At 39.8% G+C, this 20,658-nt stretch overlaps 1 protein-coding gene across 1 annotated transcript; it reads right to left on the reverse strand.

The window, feature by feature from the left end:
- Window positions 1-1,364: 1,364 nt before the first annotated feature.
- Window positions 1,365-5,851, reverse strand: pcdh20 (protocadherin 20). The gene is made up of 2 exons (XM_023793084.2): window positions 5,436-5,851; window positions 1,365-5,130 (listed from the first exon to the last, which is right to left on the reverse strand). Exons 1-2 carry the CDS (start codon window positions 5,475-5,477, stop codon window positions 2,518-2,520), a joined length of 2,655 nt encoding a protein of 884 aa, XP_023648852.2. The 5' UTR covers window positions 5,478-5,851; the 3' UTR covers window positions 1,365-2,517.
- Window positions 5,852-20,658: the final 14,807 nt, after the last annotated feature.

Genomic DNA, 20,658 nt, shown 5'->3' on the forward strand with positions numbered 1-20,658 from the left:
ATACATACACATGCGTGTACACACACACACACACACACACACACATCCCGATAACGACAGCCTTAACACCTACCCAGCCCAAAACTTAACCAAAAGTAACCAAACAAAATACAAAACTTTTGGCATTTTTACTTTTTTGTTTATCTATGCTAACCCCCCCCCCCACACACACACACAGCCACACACACACACACACACACACACACAGCCACACATACACTCCAATGGTGCCAGTTGTAGTGTTTTCTAATGCCAGTGACTGGAAAGACACATTATCTTGAAGCCTCAGTTACCATTGATCCACCATGTAATAATATCTCTAAAAACTGGTAAGTAGACAATTATGTAAAATGTATGGGCATTTTGGGAAAAACACTCATATGATGCATTTATTTTGACAAGCATGACATAGCTATGACATAAAAAAAAACAATTATACTTTCTTCATGTGTGACTATAAAAAACAGATTTGTCTCGAACTGTTGTAATGCCGTACAGTTGAAATTTTTGTGTTATTACTAGCCTGTTCTTGTACATTCCTAGTTATCGGGTATCGATTGCCGGCCTCTGCACCACCTGGGGTTTAACTGGATGTTCCAGTTTTGATAACGCGGAGCAACAGGTTTTCCCATCTGGTCTGTCTCATCTCAGTGTTTGTAGTTAGTCTGGTTTGTAATCTTTTCTTGCCTTTTAGTACCTCATCCTGGTTTTAGTCTCTTCCCCCTCTGCCCAGCTGCATCAGCCAGCCACCCCTAAGTCCTTCTCCACCTCACATTGTTCCAGAACCTTTGGTCCAGGTGATCACCTGCATGGTCCAGAACCTTGGGTCCAGGTGGTCATCTGTATCATCTAGAACCTTCGGTCCAGTTGGTCACCTGCATGGTCCAGAACCTTGGTCCAGGTGGTCACCTGCATGGTCTAGAACCTTGGTCCAGGTGGGCACCTGCATGGTCCAGAACCTTGGGTCCAGGTGGTCACCTGCATGGTCCAGAACCTTGGTCCAGGTGGGCACCTGCATGGTCCAGAACCTTGGTCCAGGTGGGCACCTGCATGGTCCAGAACCTTGGGTCCAGGTGGTCACCTGCATGGTCCAGAACCTTTGTCCAGGTGGTCACCTGCATGGTCCAGAACCTTGGTCCAGATGGTCACCTGCATCGTCTGGTGCAGACACTCATTTACATGCACAGAGGCTGCTTGAGTTATTAGAGACCCTCCCAGCCACTTTCCTATCGTTGGTTTGGTGAGAGTAAAAGGTGGCGACCGGTGGTGGTGGGATGAAATTTTATTAACCAAGGTTTAGGACCCCTGTATCACCCCCCAAGGCCCCTGTATCACCCCCCAAGGCCCCTGTATCACCCCCCAAGGCCCCTGCATCACACCTGTGCAGTAAGACGCCCCTGGACCTGTCCAATGACTCAGGGACTGTTGCACAGAAAAACTGGCAACATCAGGGGGACAGGTCAGTTTTGGGTCCTTTGTGTCTGTGCACTGTCTGAGTTTATGACAATTAAGAACTCTTTGCGCATAATCTGTCATTTACTTTAAATACTGTGCATTCCATCATTATGATCCGATAAACTGATTAACAACTTAAAACATCTGAAAACTTTCAAAATGACTGACAGATACTGTAATATGCTGATGATTGAAAGTTCTGAAGACATTATCATACATTGGTACTTTTTATTATATTGAAAAGAAGATGTATTTATTGATGTGCCTTATATGCATTTAAATATATTTTTAAATATGTGTATCATGCTGATGCTGTTTTTACTTAAGATTAATATGGATCATACAGAAATGCGAACTGAAATCTTCAAAAGAAAAAGCGCTTTGAAAATATTGATCTGTCAATTCTCACCAACCAGAATAATATTTGCATTTGCAACTTTCTGTCTATTTCCCTAAAGATATATCTAAATATGTTAGTTAATTTTTAACATCCAAGAAATATTTTAGATCTCAAAGAAATCCAAATTGTATATTTACATTAGTTTTTCAATGTATTTGTAATATTTAAGGAGAATAGCCAAACGGAATGAATGGGGTCACTCTTCAGGGATGCCAATGGGAAATAAACAGTGACTAAAATATGAGGAACTATATAAAGGCAAAGATACTCCTTAAAAATTCTTGCGGCTACACAGGTTGGATGTATTACAAAACTAAATGCTTTCAAAGCCCAATACAGCGATGCACAGTACAGAGAAATATTCTTTTAAAGGACGTCATTCTGGTTATATGTATTAATTATGCAGTCAGCCAGTGACACTGATGAACGTTCAAGTTCAATTAGATGAAAAAATAATCCAGGGAATCCAAAACGTCAAGAATGCCCAGACTGTACTAATACAAAAGTAACAGTTTAATTTACATTTAATCTGAACTGGTAACCAGAAAAATACAGCAATTTATTCAAATAATGTTGTTCTTTTAAATAATATTTTTGTGGATTTAAATAATCATCATTCACATATTGAATTTTTTTGTTAAAAATATATGTGGATATAAGTGTCACTGTAGCCGGGTGTCTGACCTCTCCATGACCTTCTTCTCCGTTGTCGGGAGGTTTATCTTTAACGGGATGGCCGCCTCCACTCTTTTGCCCTTATTTTTATGCCTTGTGCAGAATATGTATGTGGTGAGTAAAAACACAGTCAGCAGCAGTCCCAGGCAGGCCGACGTCAGCACTGCCACAGCGGGCTGGCAGGGAAGCAAGGAGTCCCTCTTCTCAGAATATTTAATTAACCTACCGAAGAAACGTTCCTCCATTTCAGGCTCTTTTTCTTTTGACAGTAGATTCCGTACATAACTCTCGTTGCTCACTGTTTCATTGATAAAAAAATGTACCATCACAGTGGAGTGAAGGGGCTCTGGCTGCCCGTGGTCACTGACTTTGACGAGGAGACTGCAGAGGCCTCGGCCAATCAGTGTTTTCCTCAGGGTGATGTTCCCTGTGTTGGGGTCGATGTCAAACGAGCCCGGCTCGCCACCCCTCCTTTGAATGATACTGTATTCTATCACTGCATTCATTCCAGTGTCTTTGTCCACAGCGTACACCTCTGTAATGGAAGTGCCAGGTGGAGTACTCGGCAATACCAGCATGTATGACTGGTTGGACTGCGGAAACAGCACCAAAGGTGGGTTGTCATTGACATCAAGGAGCAAAACAGTTACCGTGACGACACAGGAGCGCGAAGGCTCCCCTCCATCGACTGCTTCAATCAGCAAGAAGTAGGTCCCTTGCTGTTCTCTGTCCAGGGATGTTTTGGCCCTTAAGGTGCCTTTTGCAGTGTCTATGACAAAAATGTCACTGCCGTTAATGATTGACAAAGACACCCGGCCATTCCTTCCATAATCAGCATCAGTGACGGAAAGCACTCCTATTTCCCCGTAGCCTGGAAAATTCTCTGGGACAAAAAAGGTGAAGTCCTTATTGATGAAATGTGGACTGTTATCGTTTCGGTCCAGCACTGTCACCACCACAGTGCCGATTGTTTCTTTGTGTGGAGATCCGTGATCCACTGCCCCCACTGTGAACCTGTACACTTCCTTCTCTTCTCGGTCCAGCGATGTGGACACGACAAGCACTCCAGTCCAGTTATCAAGCGAAAAAATGGAAGGTGCATCAGGCCCTAGTAAATAAGACACTTCTCCCCTGTCTTCGCTGTCTTCATCTGTAGCATACAGTTTTGTCAGGAAGGTATTTGGAGCATTATTTTCCTCAATAAACAACTCCATTAGAGATTGCCTAAAAACTGGCGCATTGTCATTTTCGTCGATCACTTGCACTATAAAAATTGTTTTAATGATTAGCCCATCTGAGTTTACTGCCACTACAGAAAGTTCATATTCTTGTTTGTGCTCATAGTCCAGTGAGGCTGTTGTTTCCAATAAGTACTCATTTCTGAAGGGCTTGTAAGGTGACACTCGGAACGGGCCATTAGCTTCCAGGTGGCAGTCTATCCTTTCACTTTCATCTATATTTTTTAAAGTGAAAAATGCAATTGGAGTAAATGGAGGCTCAGACTCCTTCAGAGATACAATGCCATTTTTCTCTGGGGCAATATATCGAGGAATGATAGATGGCGGCCCCGAGACTCTGTTAATGTATAGGAACACTGTTGCAACAGCTGGTATGCAGCCTGGTCCGTTGGCGAGGACCGTCAGCTTATAGAACTTAGCTATCTTTGCATCTATTTTACCTTGCAGCTTAATGACTCCACTGGATTTATCCAAGTGAAACAGATTCCTCACCTCTCTGGGCACTCGCTCGCTGTAGACGTAGATTATCTGGGCATTGGCTCCTTGATCGGGATCATAGGCATGAAGACTGGTTAAATGCACTCCTTTGGTGGCATTCCCATGTATGGTGACATTGATGTTAGATTCCGTGAATTGCGGACAGTGGTCATTCACATCTGTTATGAAGATTTTCAGGATGGCCGTTCCCAGAAGCGGTGGATTCCCACCGTCTTCTGCAATTATCTTTGTGACGTATTCACTCTTAGTTTCTCTGTCCAGAGCACCCATCACTATCAAGAAGGGTGTCAGCTCTCTGCTCTCATTTTCCTCCACGTCCAAAGTGAAGACCCCATAGTCGTTCATCAGCCAGTACGTCTGAACTCCATGGATTCCCACATCGGGGTCAACGGCAGATTGCTCCACGGCAAACCTAGAATTCACTTGTGCATTCTCAGGGATGAACAGCCGGATCTCGTCTGATGGGAAGGAAGGCCTGTTATCGTTGACATCCTCCACAATGATTTTTACTTTAACCAGTTGGAAATATTGCTGGGGCAGAATGAACACATCCAAAAACAGGAAACACCCCTGGCCTTCGACGTTTTCCACACAGAGTATCTCTCTGTCAATTTCATTAGCAGACGTGTACAGCTCCCCAGTTGTGTTAATTAGACTCACATACTGTTCACTGATCTTCTTTAAAGCCAGACTGAATATGAAAGGGGGGTCTGCTGAGAGATCTAACTTTAAGTCCACACCGATAGACCCAATCAGGGTTCCCTTTGGTAATCCTTCTTTTATTTTGTAGATGACTTCTCTTGCTTGGCTGAAATTTGAAAAGCAGGATAAAGGCCTGATGACATTCAATAGAATGCACAGTCCCTGAAATAAATAAAAAATAACAATTACACGTGTAAAACAAAAATCAGGTCTTATTATTTTTCTATAAAATGAAAGTGCGATGCAAAACTTAGCAAACCATAGCAAAACTTACTATTAAAAAATAGCTAATACAAATTAAACGTTACATCCTTTATCTTGTGTCCTCAAGCACACCTCTAAAAACTTTATTACTGTCAAAAGATATCTCCACTCAATAGCAAGTACCAGTTTGTTCCAAAATCATTTCCAGTAGAAGCAGAGGAAAACAAGTGGACCCCCCTTCCCCATCTCATAGAATCACTTACCCATAACTTTCCTTGTATGCTGGAACGATCTTGGTTGGACATGTTTCTACAGATTTGCCCTAGAAGCTGGATAAGGAGTTAGATCTGAAGCTCTGAATTCATTTTTCTGTTGGATCGGGGAAGATCTCCGATTGCCTCCCCTGCAGAATCTAAACTGGCAAAGTCATTCACAGCTTAGATGTTCTGACCACACCCATTATGTAAATGATTCACGGCAAGAACCAATCAGTTTGATTGCTTTATATTCTCTGCTTTATATTTAGTTTTTATTGATGCATATTCACAATATTCTCAAATAAAACATATATAACCTTTTATAAACATATAAAAAGAGTTAAATGTTCTGTATTTTAAATTTGCAACCCCTTTATACCAGCAAAGCTTGTACTTATTGTATCAGTATTTAATTCACACATTGTCAGTGGTAAGTCACACACATACTGTAGCCACATCCACACACACAGCCACTCACACATATGCCACACAAATCTCTGTTTTAGTGAACATATGGATCATGTTTTGCTGTTTTTTAATTTTTTTAATGCCATTCCTCATCCAGAGAAATAAACTGTGAAAATATAATATTCAATGTATTAAAGTAATTCTGGTATAGAAAAATATAATTTAAAGGTATTGAGCGATCTTACAGTTACATAATACATCAGATGTTCATTGAGCTCAGCTTAAGCAGTGATGTAATTTGGACCCGAATGAAATTCCAGTACTTTCCCATATCAAAGATATTTTTATGCTAGCATCTCCAAATCATGAACTGCAGTTACGACAACTTCAAATCTTCAAAATCCTCTGACAATTGCAATTATATTTCTGTTATATTCTGTTATATTTGAATAAGTTTATTGCATTAATAAACCAGGAATGACTATACTGAAAACATGCATAAATCAAATTTAAAACATTTAGAAGGACCCAGCTTTTGCTGGAATGTTCCCTGTCCAGATTCATTTCTAATATGACTTTAATCCCAGTAGTTATATTTAAAAGGATCGTAGGCCTTTACTTTTATCTTTTATTTACTGGTATGCTTTTTATCTTAAATATGACATATATTTGCATAACAAAGCAGTAAAGAGCTGCCTACACAAACCACATACCATTTGAGTTCAGCAGGTTATCATCTGAATGAAATAATGTGGAAAAATATGTTTCATATAAAATTATTGTTTATAAAATATTGATATTTTCTTAATTTTTAAATTAAGCAATAACAACAATGAACGTTATAGTCAGCATTTTTCACAAATGACAGAATTTCTGCTTTTTTAAACGGAGGGAAGTCATTCCCCCAAAATCTTAAAATCGCTATACAAATTAATTCATACAAAATGGGAACCTCAATATTGGAGCCTTAATACCAAAAAACACCACACCAAAAATCACCAAAGCAAGAAATATTCCATCTTATGGGAATACCGCAGGCAGCGCAGGACCAGTCCTCCCAGATCATTAATTTGCCATCTGGTGTGTTGTGGAAATTGTAATTTCCACTCTACGGCTATTAATCTGTGTCCATGTCCATGTGTGGAATCCTGGCTAGATCTTTGCACATGCCGGTGAAGCTCCTGGTGATTTAGGCTGTCATTCCATTTTAAACGAGAAATGAATGCAGCCAGTCAGTCACTATATAAGTGGTGGGTGGGAATATCTGACACCTGTTCCCACACAGAGGCCCCAAAATTAGCAAGACAACTGCCAATGAATTGCTCTTTCTGGTGGTTATAGCACGTGTTGTTCCCAGTGAGTTTGATCCCTTGTTAGTAAGTGAGATGTGGTACCACGTCTCCCTGCACTTCTGACAGCATAGCCAGTGCAAGGGGAGCGCACTTCTATTTCAGTGCGGTGATAATGAAAGTGAATGGTTGGCTCATTATTAATGCTCTTTTAAATGCATAATTTAAATAATGGACAACTGGGAAATACGCCCCAAATCCCAAGAGTTAATATTCCTAATATAGACTGAATATATTTTAGTAAGTACTGCCCTAAGGTATTTGTTTATATCTTCTCCTTTTTTCCTTATGAAATGAATTTTAGAAGCAGTGCAAGATAATCTCTCAACTGCAGCCTCTTTTGAGCACATGCTGCCCTCTGCTGGATGTCACCGGTATAGCTTTTTGTCTGCTATCAAGTCTTCTTCTGTAATATTTAATTGTAGGAAAAGTGCCAGGGAAGTAGATGGAATTTTATTTTCTTTATATATATATTGATGTATATTTTAATATATTATATATTGTAGATGGATGTTTTTGAAGATGGGGAAGAACATATATGGATCATTTAAAAAGTATGGTAACAGACATATAAATGCATTAGAGAGACCATCATAATGCATTGTAAAGCTTTCACAAAGTATTATAAACATGGCTATAAATATTTATAATAAGGCATAGCACATTATAGCCATGTTCATTATGTATTATGAATGCTGTCAACTATAATGCATTATAACAGTAAGTATAATGCATTATCAACGTATTTATAGTGCATTATAGTGCATTAAGTATTTCATAATACATTATGAGTATATGCATAATGTATTTATATGACTGCTTTAAGTAAAATGTTACCAAAAAGATTTTCCAGCATCATCATAATTGTGGATGTATAATATAAAACACATTCTTGTGTTTCATGACTTTATTATTAAATGCTGTTCATTTCCCACAGCACTTTCATTCTCTCCTTTCTCGCTTGGGTTGACTCTAAATATTTTTGGCTAATGCAACGTTTTTAAAAAAGTTAAATAAGTTGAGATCTAGCAAACTTCACATGAAGCCACCAGGTCAAGCACAGCAGAGGTGACATCCTTACATTCACAATTGACGAACACAAATATGCCTATATGATTAAGAGTGGAAACTTGGTATACCCCTTCCTAAACTATAAAGATCTACACACAGTATAGAGTACAGATTTAGGAGTGATCTCTACACCACAGACCCATAATATAAGTATTTCAAGTCCCACTTCCCATGAACTTCCGCATATTAAAAGACAAATTTAAACAGAGCAAGAGGATATTACATTCAGGAATGTTAGTTGTATTATTACTTAATTCCCAGTGTTTAGTGACATTAGCCAAAACATTGTCATAATGGATTGAAGCTGGCGTGTCTACAAATTACTTCGAAGCTGCAATGGGATAGAAACTCACTCATCAACGATGCAGATTACAGTCCCGGTGTCTCTCTGAAAGGCAACACAAAGCAGGGATCAGTAAGAAAATGCAGCCTCTTCACTTCTGAAGCAGTTCACGCTGGAGAACTAGCAAATCACATCGTCCTTAGAGTGAGCTGTGTGTTAGGTGTGATGCGGCATGATCCGAAGGAGACCTTGTTGTGTGCTGATCTCCTAGCAGTTTATAATGCTAGTCTTTGCAAAACAAAACGATTCTTTAAACACTTCATTGTTCAGAGTCACTGACTAAATATCTAAATCAACAAATATTATTTCATCTTTGTATAATTTTGAATTTGCATGTAATGTGACAAATAATAAATACCTACCACTGGAATATTTCCTGCATCGCCAGATGAGATCCACAGACACAGTATCTGTAACTCAGCATATGGTGCCCCAACCCACCCACACGGAAATAACCTATATAAACATATGTTTTAATATAGGTTTTGATATAGGTTTTTAATATATGTGACATATATAAAATTGGCCGTTTTCCTATATTATATGTACATATATGCACCTCAATTTTGCCTATATGTGGCATACATACGCATATATGCAGCATCTATATGCATATATACTGCATATAGGTTTCATATATGCGCATATATCCTCATATAGGTTCTTTCCATGTGGGCAGCCAGATACAGACAAGTGCAATTACTATATAATATTCACTTGACATTGTTTCAGATATGGCTTTCTGTGTATATCATACAGTGTTGTGTTTTGTATTAAATAATGAATTGTATCTTGTATGCTTACTGAAGATTAAACTGAAACCTCAAAATATACTATCAACATAGAAAAAAAATGTAATCAATATGCTAAACCATATTTCCATATTGGGTATCAAGTGACCATTCTGGAAATAAATAGTGCAACGCAAAACAAATGTAAATACTTTCTGCAAAATCTTAAGAGGAAGAACAGATCTGGTGGGGTATCAGCCTCGTTCTGCACTACAGTGGGGTACGCAAATGGTAATACCTAGTAATCTGGTCTGTACTCTGCATAGTCCAGTCCCCCGAGGTACAGAGGAGGTGGTTAAGGGACACTGAGGACACAAGTTCCTCTGAATCTTTGGGAGCGAATGAGGTGCAGTGATGTAAGATTATCAGCTTTAAGATGCCTGCAGCACGACGACCAGAGGAGGAAGTGGGAGAGCTCCTGATCACTCGCCGCCCGCCAGACGGGCGACCTCAGGACCTTCCATGGATCATTGTGACAGGCCAGGATGTTGCCAGCGGCAAATGATGTGCCCGTGGTGCAGCACTCTGCCGTGCCGTGGGGCGTTCAAGGACAGCCCCTGGGTTCACCCGCGCCGGCCCTTGCCACCTGCCGTTCCGCTGAGGATGACTGCCACTCCGGCAGCCGGGCCGCGGCGAAGCACGCCCTCCTGAAAGCCAGTGGGGGGGTGGCATTTCAATTGTCCAGAACAGATGGACAGGTCTGCTTGAAGCTCAGGCCTTGCCTCCCGTATGTATTCACTTTGGCCTGTGGATCTCAAGGTTATTTCTAAATGCACGCATGCTGAGAATTACTAGTAGGGCAAAGGACCTCATATTTTAAACAAGTCAGTAGGCCTTATAAATGGCATACAGCTTTCAGGGTGTTACAGCTCATTAGGACAATGTGATGCATTGCAGATAGGTTTCCTAGGTACTATTGAATTAATGTTTGATGGAGTTATTTGATCTTGCAGGCATCATTCTCACAGCGTGCACATATAGACATAATATGAGTAGCTCAATCAAACACAAATAAAATCAATAGATAGGGAAGCTATTTAAAATCTCTTACGACACTGAATAAGGAATAAATGAAGCGGGGCTGTTACTCCAGTGGCTGACATTTCCATTTTGGTGCGATGTGATTGTTAATAATGGAGAGAATTATACACCGGATCTGGGAACAGAGAAAAAAATGGCTTATCACTTTCACACAATGTGCAATAGCAGATGTTTAGCAGTCTGATTGGGTATCTGTTATACAGAGATGGAGTTTTTTTTTTATATATATATATGTTTTCTCCCTGGTTAGATGCTGATTTCATGCTATAGAAGAAGCCATGTTCATCTATCATTAGGATTTGGATATTGTCGGCGCATTGCAGACTCAATTCGTATTGCCGCCCATCTTACAATTTAGCTGAGGTTATTCTAGAAACCCCTGGAGCATTCCACGGCTGCACATTACCCATCTTTGCTTTGATGACGTCATAAAGTGTAAATCACTACTGCTTTTGAACGATCCCCAGTATGTGTTATCAGTGTTTCTCATAAATGAATCAAGATCATGGCCAGAATTGCTGAACTGTGAGCGATGTCTCCCATACATACCGGACATGCATATTGAAATGCTGACAGATTTTGTTTTATAATTTCTTTTTTTAAACAAATTACATTAATCTCCTTGAAAGGTCAAGCCCCTGGATGGGAGACACCAAAATGACACAGTTAGGCTAATGTCACAAACAATGTAACATGAAATACCTTTTTGTTATCAGTTTAGTTTGCATTGTAATCATTACTTTTAATTTATAATATAAAAGATATGACATTTTTTGCATAATTTAGAAATGAATTGCTTTATTATTCTGTTGCGTTTCTGGGGGTGTCATCCGTCGAGATGCACTGTTTTACCCTTTTAAAAAGTTTGGCTATTTTGTCGTAGTGATTTAATCAGTACAATAGCAAAATTTTCTCAAAGACTTGGCAGACTATATTCAAGTTACTGTGATGGTTGCAACTGAAAAGCAGGCAGATTTCCATTGACCAAGACACTGTACATCACATATACATCATATGTTGAATCTGATTATGGAGCTATTGTAACCTTCCTGATACTGACACAAAGCCTTTTCAATCATATTTTAAAAGTCGAGAGAAATTGTTGTCTATAAGAGAATTTATAGAATTAGAGATGCCAGCTGTATTTTGCACACGGTACCTTTTTATTTTTCCTACTGTAGCAGTGCACAGCTCAGTGGGCTAGGGAGTCATTACGGACAAACACTGACTGGGCTCTCTGTGATCCTAAGCTCTCCTCAATTTTTATTATGAAATACATAAAATTAAGAATTCATAAATAAATGTAAAATGTAAGACAATGTACATTGATTGTTCCTATAACATGAGTATTGATTGTCATATTGTGGTGCCTTGTTAGGGAAAGGAGGCTTGAATGCATGAAAGAAGCAGAGAGCAATGTTGCTTATTATTAATGTCGCCAATGGAAACTAGGTAGAGCAACTCTCAGTAAGAATATTGACTGAATTATGCAAATAATAATGATAATAGCAACAACAACAACAATAATAAAGATTATTATTATTATTATTATTATTATTATTATTATTATTGCATTCTGATTAGAAAAAAATCGTGTTGACCATGTCACACTGAAACATTCTCAGGAAAATGGGCATAATACCTATGAAGAATCTCTACAAATGACAAAAGCCACAATCAGGATCGAATCGGTGAAGGACTTAGACTCTGTTACCAGCTACTACCACAGATAGATAGAACAACAAAGGACCCAGCAGTCAAGAAACATGCCACAGACTGGAAGTCGGCGGAGCTGCAGTGAAGGGCCAAGAAACAACCTTCAGAAGTAGTGCTGTAAAGGTCAGAATGCCTTCACAATATGACATTTTTGTGACTCTTTATGAATGTGAAACCTGGACAACAGGGCAGAAGGACAGGGAGAGTACTAATGTCTTCCAACTTGGGTGCTGATGAAGATACCATCAACAAACAAGTGGATTATTCATTAAATCCAGTCTGAACTTTTCTTGAAGAAACTGAGTCAGTCTTAATTTTTGGAACATTATGAGAAGATCCAGTGCTTTGGACAAAAGGCTTAATACTGTGAAGGGTTGAAGATAAAGTAGGAAGAGGACGACTGTCACACAATGACCAGGGAAGCAGAGGCGAGGAGACGTAGGATAAGGGGAATACGGGGTTTAATGAGCGATAAAACACGAAGGAGTAGGCAACACACAAATCGACATTACAATGACCGGACTGGGGAAACAAACTGAAATTAAATACATTGCACTAATGACAGTAACCGGAAACAGCTGATAAACATGGGGAATCCACATGAGGTTAACGAGGGGGCGTGGCACACGAGAGGAGCGGACGATCGGGGCATGACAATGACCTACAACATGACCGACTGATTGAGTGAATTCTCACAGCTAGGAACCTGTTGCCTAGGGGAGGCCGGCAAAAGATGACCGTCACTTATTTGTTAGAGAGACACAAGAACCATGACACAGCTGTCACTGTATTGGGCTGCAAAAGTTACTGTAGCCGTACACACTGCCACAGACTCATTAACATATGGTACGCACTGACACAGACTCATTGACATATGGTATACACTGCCACAGACTCATTGACATATGGTACGCACTGCCACAGACTCATTGACATATGGTACGCACTGACACAGACTCATTGACATATGGTATACACTGCCACAGACTCATTAACATATGGTACGCACTGCCACAGACTCATTGACATATGGTATACACTGCCACAGACTCATTAACATATGGTATGCACTGACACAGACTCATTGACATATGGTATACACTGCCACAGACTCATTAACATATGGTACGCACTGCCACAGACTCATTAACATATGGTACGCACTGACACAGACTCATTGACATATGGTATACACTGCCACAGACTCATTAACATATGGTACGCACTGCCACAGACTCATTAACATATGGTACGCACTGCCACAGACTCATTGACATATGGTATACACTGCCACAGACTCCTTAACATATGGTACGCACTGCCACAGACTCATTAACATATGGTACGCACTGACACAGACTCATTGACATATGGTATACACTGCCACAGACTCATTAACATATGGTACGCACTGCCACAGACTCGTTGACATATGGTACGCACTGACACAGACTCATTGACATATGGTATACACTGCCACAGACTCATTAACATATGGTACGCACTGCCACAGACTCGTTGACATATGGTACGCACTGCCACAGACTCATTGACATATGCAAATGACGGAATGCAGCAAGCAGGTCATTTCACTTTTTTATCCACTTATTATAGGATATGTGAGATCATCTCAAGGCATTTTCCTTCTCAAAAAGAGCAAAGCAAAAATGTAAAATAAATTATCTGAAATTGTCTTTTTAAACTTTCTTTTGACAATAATTAATCGGAAACAATGAAAAATACTGAATAATGGAACACAATGAATAACAGCAACAGTTCTTTCTTTCCCAAATACTAACTTGTGAAATCTCAACTATATTCGGAAATAAGTATGTAATTCAAAAAAATTCTGGTTTATTGGTCAAGAGCTCTCTTCAGCATTTGCTTTTTCATATTGACGAACTGTGGCTTTATAAGACAGACAGACAGACAGAAAGGCAGACAGACATAGATAGATAGACAGATAGATAGATAGATATAGAGAGAGATAGATAGACAGACAGACAGACATACATGATAGATAGATAGATAGATAGACAGATAGATAGGCAGGCTTCTCACCTATACACAGAAGCTTTTTGCCAGCTGTTCCAGGATGCCCTCTGTGCATAGTGTGGAGCATTCAGCTTTAATTATGCAGATCTTATTATAAATGTTCATTAAGTACCTTACGAGGCGAGTGCATCAGCACTGCATTTCCATGTTAATTACTTCACAAAAACATTAACATTTCCTCAAGAAGCTACCATGCATTAAACAGAGCCAAAAAACAGCAAATCAGCAATTCTGGAAGACTGTTTAATAAATATATGGTATAGCCAAGAAGGATATTCCCAAGATATATCTTTGCATACATTTTTAAACAAGTGAAAGGTAAAAATGATAAGATGTTATACCAAAAAAACTTGCTGGAAGTGACAGTTTTATGAGTAGGATGAAACTTTAGCCATTGTAAACAAAAAGTACGCCCACAAAAGCATAGAAACAGTGATACCATTTAATCAAACAGTAAATATTTGGTATAACTGATTTACTCTAAAATGTAGTAACAACTTTACAGAAAAATTGACAACGGTCAGGTGGGGTGTTTGTGCACCCAAAATAGATTTATTAATACTACTGGGGAGGTGAAGGGAGTGATGAAATGAAATTCTGTCACTTTGGACAGCTGATGGCAGAATTTAATCCTGAGGCGTCACTCTAATGGCATGAGCCTTAACTGAAAGGTTAGGGACTTGTAGGATAGATACTAGGATCACTGCAATGCGGCGATAAATGGTAAAATGTGACTGTAACTAGTCCATTTTCTCTATTTTGCTTAATTTTATCATATTAATTTATTCAGATTTTATCAAGTAAAAACCTTGACTTTGAAATTATCTAACAATATTAGAAAATGTTTTAGAAAAAATATGTTTTATTTTGAAATCATTACCCCATTGTGATCTTGTGATTTTGTATTTTAGTCAGTAAATGTCCCAAAGGCACTAATTATTTTTTTGACAAACACTAAAAACACAGCTTCATACAAATTAATATTTTGATAGCCTGATTTCTGAAATCAGTGTCAGTACATAACGTCACTTTTAGCTTTTGTCATTGGCAACAATCTGTCAAGTACGATACATCAGGAAAACGTGGTTAGTGTAATGTTACCTGCAAAGTTTAATGGAATAGCAGAACTGAGGTTTTTGATTCTGCAATATCCAGCATTTCATCCATATCCTTTATGTTTCCGTATCCTGCCTCTCATTTAATGAAAATATGCGGTTACATTTCCAGAAAGAGCACATCACTATGGAAGACAGGATTCCAATAAAAATCAATGTGATGGAATTTACCTGTGACCTCTGAAGGTGCATATTATAATTATAACAGCAAGTATGGCATTTAATGCATTCAGTAGTTGTTACTGAACTACTCATAAATATTGCAAGATTGGGCAAAATCAGAGACTCTATAGACCTTTCACAATGCTTTCCAAATTAAGACATTTGCTTTTGTCTGACCATAATCTCATTTGACAGAATTCAAAGCTTCAGTGTGAAAATGCATAGTTACCCAGTGTAAATGTGAGTGTAGTGATGTGCAGTGTAGACGTACCCAGCGTGTATAAATCTTGCTTGTTCCCCTGGTTTTTGCTTTTTCAGTCTCCTTGTGTTTTGGTAATAGCTAATCACCACCGCATCTAAGTAATTTCCCCATTTATTAAAAATAGTAAAAAAATTCCTTCCTTGGGAAATTAAAATGCGGATCAAAGGTTGGTTCTTTAATCCAGGAGAGTCTTGTAGGAAGTGTCACTTTGCAGGAGATAATTAGAAGTGCACCTCTGGGTAATGTTACTAATATCAGCGCGGATGGTAATAACAAGCAGGAAATTCATTTGTACTCATTTTCTTCTGGAGTCATGGTCTTGCCACTGATAATAAACTGAGAGAAGCAAAAGAGAGAATGTGTTGCTGTTTAATGTCTGCAGAGTGGCTGGGAGAAGTAAAATATATAATGAATGTGGAAAGTTCCTGAATCCTGTGCGAGTGATGGTTTCTGACGGACTGGACAACATAAATCCATACTGCTCTGTTTCCAGTAAGAGAGGGAGAATACTTAATAAATAACTGCAAAGGTGCACACAAAGAATATAAGCCTTTGTTCTCGTTGTGCTTTCTGTACTGTCAAAGAATAAATAACTGCATAAATAAATAAATAAAATCCATAATAAGATAATAAATATTGCCTACTCTAGTCTGGATCTTCAGATCTGTGTACACTAAGCAACACATAATTTGAGAATATTTAAAAAGAACTCTTGAAGAATTAAAGCAAACGGGCATAGAAGAATCACCCAATATTTAACTTTATGTCACGTCTGCAACATGGATCAGAAGTTGAGGGTGGAAGTGCAAAGCACATTACAGAAGCCGAGCATCCGAGGATGTCTGTGAATGCTGGAAAGACTGCGTTGGATGCTCTTTAGTTTCCTGCGTTTTCAGAAAAGAGCATTAAAGCGCTTAACATTCATTCTTTATGCGACACAATGCAGAGACACAAAGTGCACAAGAGTCCACAAGAGCATAAATGCAATGGGCAAGTTAATTTAGCAAGGTGCCTGTGCCCATTATAGGTGTGAGGCTGAGGGAAACTTTTCACAGAAGACATGTAAATCCTCTTCTGAAAGCCAGTAATGCGACACGACGGAATCAGCGGGAAGTGACCTAATAATCCTGGGTGTGTGACGCTGCTGCATGGTTGAAAAGCTCTGCTTTGTCGCTTTAGCATGCACTTGAGACTCTGGCACTGCAGCGACACAAAAGAGATGCTTTTTAAAGTCTATATTGCTAATTATGATCAGAAGCCTCAGCTCTCCTGTCAACTGACATCACAATAATGAGATTAAGTGAGTAAGAACGGTCAAGGTCACCTGTAGGCATAAGATTGCATTTTTGTTTTATGTTTCGTTTTGGACCCAGATCACTGAATCCTGCCTGCACACATTTTGAAATGACATGGGCGTAATAATTCGGGTTGCTGTGCTTGCTGCGTCATATTATTCGAGGTGCAGTTTGTCACCTGCAGGGTTTGCTGGCCTGCGAGAACCGTTAATTTCAAAAATTGACCTTGTCTGCATGGCACAGCATGCGAAACTCCTGACTGCCAAAGTCCCCTCACATGTATGAAGAGAAAACGGCAGCTATCAGCACGAGGGAAGAAAATAGCATGAGCGCATTTATACCAGGAGAGTCGTAAAGCTTTAGAATAAAATATGGGTGGCTCTGATATTAAATGACAACTGAAATATGGCTTTGAGAATATGAAAAATGGATATGAAAATGATGACTTATATTTACTCTAATGCGGGCGTAACCGTTCTAGAGTGCCTGTAAACTGAGGATCAACCTTCTCGCAGAAAATGAGATGACCAATGGAATGGTCATGTCGTGTAGATGAAAAAATTAAAATGCAATGTTCTCATCGTTATTATGTGCCACGCATATAAAACAGCGAGTAGTATTTAAAATGCAGAGGAGGACACACTGTCTGTCTTTTGCATTCAGGCAATTTCCGTTCATAGTGACCTACCACTCTCTCCTTCGCTGCCGTCCTCCAGCAGCACGGGCAAGTAGGGTTACCCGGTCGACTTCTAAAACTATGTCCGAAACCTTCTTCAATGCGTCCTTCGGCGCATTTTACAGGGCTGCATAACGGGAATGGCACCGCGTAGATGTAAGTTGCCCTTTTGACTATTGGTGACATTAAGGCCTGTGTTCGTAGGATGGGTTAGATGGTGGGTTAAAGAGCATGTACAGCGAGATTTTCTTATTTTGTTCACCTGACCTCCAATTGACAGACTGATTTAGCCTGCTGACTCTTTCTGCAAAGGACTCTCAATGCAACAACCCCAGAGGTCACCAGTTCATCTCTGATGACCTTTTTGAAATGCAGTGTACACACAGCTTCTTAATATTCTAGCAGTATCCTTTGTTTATCCAAATTAAGCCTGTAATTGCTATCAAAGGATAAACTGCAGTTGAGGCTCCCCCTAAGTATACAGCATGCACCTATAAATCTTTAGATGCATCCAGAAAAATGGGCATCGCCATTTGGGTCATAAAAAACCTTTAAATAACACTCCGACAATTTATAGGCACGCATCCAGATGTCCCTCCTCCTATTAAAGCAATTACAAAGGCTCGGAATGAGCGTGTCCTTGGTGGCTTCTGTGGTATGATTGTCACGATCGTTTACACTTTCGATATTTTCTCACATTGCCAATTTGCTTACAAGGTGAAAGAATTTTGCTGGATGCTGCCACAGATCTTGTGTTCCCAGATGCTAGGACCACCTGTCCTATTCATTTCTGGGACAAACTTTTTTTTTCACCCTTTACTGGTTTGAATTCAAGCCACCAATTATTATGTCCCAAAAGAAATGCACTGAATTAATGGTAACATATCATGCTTACAAAGAGGTCAAGAGAAAACAAAAGTATGCACAGAGAATTTGTATTAATGATAACTCTCTTAATAAAATATCAGTCACTGGTACTATGGGAGTCACGAGGTTGTTAGGTTAAGTTTTGGCTACAAGTTAATCATTCTGCAAATCATATTTTTGGAATAAAAAATAGTCGAGCTTTTGAAATAGTGTTCTTGGTCAAATTTGTGTTGCATTTATTCTTCAATATACCCGTGTACCATGGATGCACAGGAATGACATTCTTGGTAGCTTTCTGCTAGTCTGTTACAGCAGTAGGTGGCACTCTTGCACTTCTTGACGTCCAGGAAGCACGTTTCTGCAGCTTGCTCATTACCGCCTGATGCGTTTATTCCCCATATTTTTATACATATATAGCGGGAGCATTTTAGAATTGCAACCCATCACATTAAAGGGAAGTATCTCCACGGTGATTTTACCTTTGTCATGGATGATTCCAGGAGGCCGTCCCTATTTTGCTGATTGACATGCATCCAGCCTTCTTCCCCTCGTGTTTTTCACATCTCTTTGTTCTCATTTTGCTGATACCACATGAGCTGACAAAACTGATAAATGTGCACTTTAATCATTGTGGTTGAGGATGCAGAACGCTCAGAAGCGTCCTCTGATATCTGTACCTCCTACCGTTTCCTGGTTTTCAAGGCTACTAGGGGAAAATCGTATAACCTTTGATTATAAAATCCTTGGAGGAGCCTCTGAAGTTCAAGAGTCTATCCCACAAACATTATCATTCTTCCTGAAAATGCTGCATTTTTAATATGGAAAACACATCTGTACCCTGCAGTTTTTTGCCTCCATTGTCAAAGGTCAATCATATTAAGGGTATTAATCAGAATCAGAATCAGAAAAACTTTCCTGATCCCGGAGGAAATTAGCATCAGTTAATAAAAGAAAAGTAAATACAGTAGTAAAGTAATATGTAGGCAGGAGAAAAACTGCTTTTGTTTCCTGCAGTACCTGGTTTCAGACATTACTGCGGCTATACTGGTCAGTTTAGCATTTCTACCATTCCGGAATCCTCAGGTAATACATTTGTTTGTAGATTGCACGTTAAATCAATAACCACTGGAGGGTGAGCACTGTACACATAATAAAACCTGACAGTTCTAGATTTAGATTTCAGTAATGACAATTCAAGAATTCTGTGGACAAGCGAAAAGTCCTTTCTGGCAGGATCCTGTCCTCCAGCATGAACAGTTACAGCATCGCAGGGAAGGAGCATCCTGACAAAGGAGCCACTCATTACCACACGGCATTGAGTGCTGTCTCAGTAAAGAAAACGGGGTAACCAAGAAACAGGGTAACCAAGAAACTGGGTGACCGAGAAACAGGGTAACCGAGAAACGGGGTGACCGAGAAACTGGGTGTCCGAGAAACAGGGTAAGAGAGAAACGGAGTAACCGAGAAACGAGGTGACCGAGAAATGGGGTGACAGAGACACGGGGTGACCGAGAAATGGGGTGACCGAGAAACGGGGTGACCGAGAAACAGGGTGACTGAGAAACAGGGTAACTGAGAAATGGAGTAACCGAGAAATGGAGTGACCAAGAAACGGGGTGACCGAGAAACTGGGTAACCGAGAAACGGGGTAACCGAGAAACGGGGTGACCGAGAAACGGGGTGACCGAGAAACTGGGTGACCGAGAAACGGGGTAACTGAGAAACGGGGTGACCGAGAAACGGGGTGACCGAGAAACTGGGTGACCGAGAAACGGGGTAACTGAGAAACGGGGTGACCGAGAAACGGGGTGACCGAGAAACGGGGTGACAGAGAAACGGGGTGACCGAGAAACGGAGTAACTGAGAAATGGAGTAACCGAGAAACGGGGTAACTGAGAAATGGAGTAACCGAGAAACTGGGTGACAGAGAAACAGGGTGACACACAGGGCGGTGCTGCAGAACATAGCCTTTCCTTCATGTCCTCCAACTACAGATGACATTATAGTATTGATTTTTGAATATAATGTATTTTTTAATTCTTTAAAGCAATGCTTAAAGCTGAACAGATATATCAACA

This window comes from Paramormyrops kingsleyae, chromosome 16, assembly GCF_048594095.1.
Source record: "Paramormyrops kingsleyae isolate MSU_618 chromosome 16, PKINGS_0.4, whole genome shotgun sequence".
Classification (NCBI taxonomy): Eukaryota; Metazoa; Chordata; class Actinopteri; order Osteoglossiformes; family Mormyridae; genus Paramormyrops; species Paramormyrops kingsleyae.

Coding starts and splice junctions, on each gene's coding strand:
- pcdh20 (XM_023793084.2), bottom strand. CDS start 5,477: ATGTCCAACCAAGATCGTTCCAGCATACAAGGAAAGTTATGG. Junction 5,131..5,435: donor GCATACAAGGAAAGTTATGG/GTAAGTGATTCT, acceptor TATTTATTTCAG/GGACTGTGCATTCTATTGAA.